The sequence below is a fragment of the Hyaena hyaena genome, unplaced genomic scaffold (assembly GCF_003009895.1).
Source record: "Hyaena hyaena isolate Hyena2069 unplaced genomic scaffold, ASM300989v1 scaffold_9, whole genome shotgun sequence".
NCBI lineage: Eukaryota > Metazoa > Chordata > Mammalia > Carnivora > Hyaenidae > Hyaena > Hyaena hyaena.
The window spans coordinates 7,768,970-7,773,561 of record NW_024080641.1 but is presented as its reverse complement, the minus strand read 5'-3'; the positions used below and the strand labels follow the sequence as shown (position 1 = coordinate 7,773,561).

Genomic DNA, 4,592 nt, shown 5'->3' with positions numbered 1-4,592 from the left:
ATCTTCTTCTTTTTAAAATTATTTTTGAGAGAGAGATAGAGGTAGCGTGAGCAGGGGAGAGTCAGAAAGAGAGGGAGTCACAGAATCCGAAGACAGGCTCTAGGCTCTGAGCTAGCTATCAGCACAGTAGCCCGACGTGGAGCTCGAACCCATGAACCGTGAGATCATGACCTGAGCCGAAGTCGGATGCTTAACCTACCGAGCCAGCCAGATGCCCCTATACCACATCTTCCTTATCCATTCATCTGTCAATGGACATTTCGGCTCTTTCCATACTTTGCCTATTGTCGATAGCACTGCTATAAACATTGGGGTGCATGTACCCCTTCGAAACAGCACACCTGTATCCCTTGGATAAACACCTAGTAGTGCAATTGCTGGGTCATAGGTTAGTTCTATTTTTAATTTTTTGAGGAACCTCCACACTGTTTTCCAGACCCAGTATATTCCTCTAGAGCAGGTGGACACTTAGGACAGTCAGTTGCCCTAAACCAGGACTGAACTATTATCTCATAGGGGAAACAATTTCAGTGGCGCAGAGCAATCCCAGCAAGACGATGAAGAGCGGCTTCCGCGAGTCAGCTTTTTAGACCAAGCTCTTGGCTCTCGGCTCAGGCTCAGGTAAGAAGTTTACCTCTGAATGTATTCTTTAATGAAAGCTTTGGTCTATTCCTCTTGCAGATCGAAGGTATACTCGCCGGAGCCGCACACACTTTAGTGCAGAACAGCTTCAAACATTAAAACAAGTGTTTGAAGAGACCATGTACCCAGATTGGGCTACCATGATGGAACTTATTTCATCTACTCAGCTAGACGAATCAGTTATAAAGGTATGTCCCTAAGTGTGTGTCTGGATAGAACGCCTAACCCAGAGCTTCACATACACTTCAATCATCACATAATTCCTATTTATTGAACAACTGGTATGTGTCTGGACAATGTCTTATATTTTTATTCTTATGACCATCCATTTTATTAGGGAATGCTAAGGTTCACAGAGAATCCTCCAAGGATTATAAACATAAGAGCTAGTATTTGAACCCAGACCTTTCTTACTCTAGACCCACAATGCTACCTAAGGATGGATCCCAGATAAGCCCATTGGAGTCAGCTCCTGTTTATGTCTACGTTCTCCTTAATCAGAACATTCAGTCATTTAGATGCCTTGCAACTAAGTTTCCACAGAGTATTTGGAGAATGAGAATCCCTTGGTGAATCCCGAAGGCATCCCAAGTCAGATCCCCACTCCATATTCTTGGTCTTCAGAATCATCTCTGAAAACACTGAGCATCCAGAAGACAGAAGCACCTTGTGTTAACCCCTTCTGATCTAGGGGTTTGAATGCTCTGTCCCATTTCATCCATTGCAAGCATAATCCTATGCTCCCTTTGCCTTCTGGAACTCAGGACAGCAGAGGATAGAAGGAATGTCCCTTGTTCAGATGACTATGAAGAGATGCGACACTAGCCTTTTCATACCAAAAGAACCTAATTCCCGAGGAATATGAGGATTCCCCTTTGGACCTGCCCCTCCTCCCCTTTATTAACCTGCTCACCTCCTCTCTCCCCAGACTTGGTTTAAGAACCAGCGTGTCAAAAGAAAGAAGGAACTACAACAAACTGATTCACATTCGTCACTAAAAGCACCAAACCAGATGACTTCAATTAAGGAGGAGGAGTCCTCCTTACCTGCAGCTTCAGAGAACACTCATCCCAAGAGTCTCAGTATTTTGGATACCTGTGACCATGAACTACCGCAGCCTCCTAATATCGAGCAATCTGGAGGAGCTGGTCCTTCCAAGTGGAATTCATCTTGGGATTCCCAGCCACATGATCTCCAACAGATATGTCTGGGGGACTCTGATCCTCCTTGGGCCTCCGTTCCCTATGACATAGATGAGTTTATACAACAATATGCCTTACCTGGGGATGATAATTTAGATCAGTACCTCTCCCCCAAGTGTCCCAGTTGAGGGGATATTGAGATAGGTCTGTGATCCAAATTCTTACCAGCTGAGAGACATTTCCAAATGCTTTCATGGGTCATCTGAAGTCTAAATGGATCAGAGCCCAGGAATTTACCTGGGCTAGAACGAAATCTAGGGTGCCTGGGTAGCTTAGTCAAGTGTCTCTTGATCTTGGCTCAGGTCATCATGATCTCACAGTTGGTGAGTTTGAGCCCCACATACAACTCTGCTGATAGCAGCACCAAGCTTGCTTGGGATTCTCTTTCTCCCTCTCTCTCTCTGATCCTTCCCCCCCCCCCACCCATGCCCGGCCATGCTCTCTCTCTCTCTCTCTCTTTCTCAAAATAAATAAACTTAAAAAAAAGAATCTACCTTTAAAAAATTTTAATGTTTATTTTTGAGAGGGAGACAGAGCATGAGCAGAGGAGGGGCAGAGAGAGAGGGAGACACAGAATCTGAAGCAGGCTCCAGGCTCCATGCTCTGAGCTGTCAGCACAGAGCTGGATGCAGGGCTCGAACTTGTGAACTGAAAGATCATGACCTGAGCCAAAGTCAGAGGCTTAACCTACTGAGCCACCCAGGCTCCCCAAGAATCTACCTTTTATCATTGCCTATAACTTCTGTCCTCTGAGTACCCTCTCAACCAAATTTCAGTGTCAAGAACAGTCATAGGTGCCTTTCGGATGGTAGCAGAAACCAGCTAGTTTTCCATGGGTGCTAGCGTGTCCCAATTGACCTAGCTCCAGGAAAGCTCCCTAACTAAAGCCATATAGACCCAGCTCCCCTGCGCCTGTTCCCCATGGACCATGTTTTTCTCTTTAAAAAAGTTAGAGTGACATCAGCAAGGTGGTGGACTAGGAGGTCATAGCATTTGTGTCTCCATAAAACAGTGGTTTAACAACTAACTACTCACTGATGAAAATAGCTCAGAGGGAGCTCTGGAGTGCAAGCAAGAAGCCCCAGCAACCCAGAGGAACATAAAACCTGAGGCCTCACAGAAAAGCATAGGAGGCATTTTAGCTGTGTCATCCCATCCCCAGTTCTACAGAGTTTGCTGCCAAAGAGGGATCTCCCTGGCTGTGAGGCACTTACCCCCCACCCCCTCCACCCTTCCCACTTGAGAAGAAAAGGAGAGCAGGAAGACGCCAGCAGCTTTCACCACGAGGCCCTCAGGGACACCTGCAATTTTTGCCACTGAGTACTCACCCACGTGGATCCCAGCTGATGGAGCTGCCCAGAGTCCAAGCCCCTGAGCCTCTGTTGGAAAAGGTTATAGAAAAGATAAGACTGCTGGTTGACCCATGAGCTGGACATGGGCAATCAGAGGCTCCTTGCCCCCTCCATGTCCCTGGAACGTGCATTCCACTTGCCTTTCCCCATACCCAATGTAAATTCCCTCATTTACTAAACCTGTTATTTACCAATCTGGAGTAGTCTGCCTCTTTCTTCTGTCTCTCCTTGCTCTCTGTATGGTGGCTGGTTTCAAATCATATCTGGCAAGCTCCTGGGGAGCTTGCAAACCAAGAACCCCTGCAATAGGAGCTGAAACTTCAACCCCGTCCACACTGGTCCTGATCCACCACATGAACACCCACACCCTTGCTGGCTAGGTGCTTATTAAGAAACGGGATAAGGGGAGCCTGCGTGGCTCGGTTGAGCATCTGACTTTGGCTCAGGTCATGATCTCATGGATTGTGAATTTGAGCCCCTCATCAGGCTCTCTACTGTCAGCACGGAGCCTGTTTCAGATCATCTGTCCCCGCCCCCCCCCCGCCCTTGCCCCACTTATGCTCTCTGTTTCTCAAAAATAAAAAGAAATGATATGAATACAATGTTTCCCCAAAATAAAAAAAATTGAGATGAATAAAATGGACATCGATGGAGTTCAAACAAAGATTTTAATATAGTACTACCCAAGGTTGGGCAGGCCAAAAGGACCCCTCTGGCCTCCTGACATTAAAGAACCCCAAAGGAGCCTGTTCTATTTACCCTAGTTCAGAGAAATTCTAAAAGCCATGAGTCAAAGATGATAATGAGAAACCTGCCTTGTAATGAAGATTGGCAAAAGGTCTCTAGGCTCAACCTCTCCCTGGAAGCCCAAAGTCTCTTGCACAAGAGTGGGTAAAATGGTTAGGGGGTGGAGGAGTTTCCAGACCTCGTTGACATGGGTACCAAAATCCATCTGATGCAGGCTACAATCAGACTGAGAGAACATGAAGATACAAGGGTTGGTGGGATTATGGTCATTGAAATGTTTCAAAAGGATTCCCATGCATTGGTGGTGTTATGATGTGGACGTTGTGTCCAAGTGGGGAATGATTCTCCTATCTCATACAGTAAACCAGAAAGCATGTGAATCTGCCCTTCCATCCACAATATTAATTGGAAGTGCTAAATCCAGAACCAGTAAGATTGCCCTAGACCCCGCAGTGCAGAATGGAAGCCTGAGTGCCGGTAGTACAAATTCTCTGTGCGATTGCCCTATGTCAAGTGTAGACTCGGCCTCCTGGCAAAAGCCTGTGAGCATCTCCCAGTAATGATGACTGGGGTCTGGACCAGAGGATTCCCACTTAAGAGGAAAGCTTGCTATCCCTATGAGTTTGCTATTGGACACAATGGAAACTGT

The 4,592-nt window shown here is 46.5% G+C and overlaps 1 protein-coding gene across 1 annotated transcript; it reads left to right on the top strand.

The window, feature by feature from the left end:
- Positions 1-689: 689 nt before the first annotated feature.
- LEUTX (leucine twenty homeobox) lies at positions 690-1,972 on the top strand. The gene is made up of 2 exons (XM_039248685.1): positions 690-830; positions 1,571-1,972. The coding sequence occupies exons 1-2, from the start codon at positions 762-764 to the stop codon at positions 1,970-1,972; spliced, it is 471 nt and encodes a 156-aa protein (XP_039104616.1). The 5' UTR covers positions 690-761.
- Positions 1,973-4,592: the final 2,620 nt, after the last annotated feature.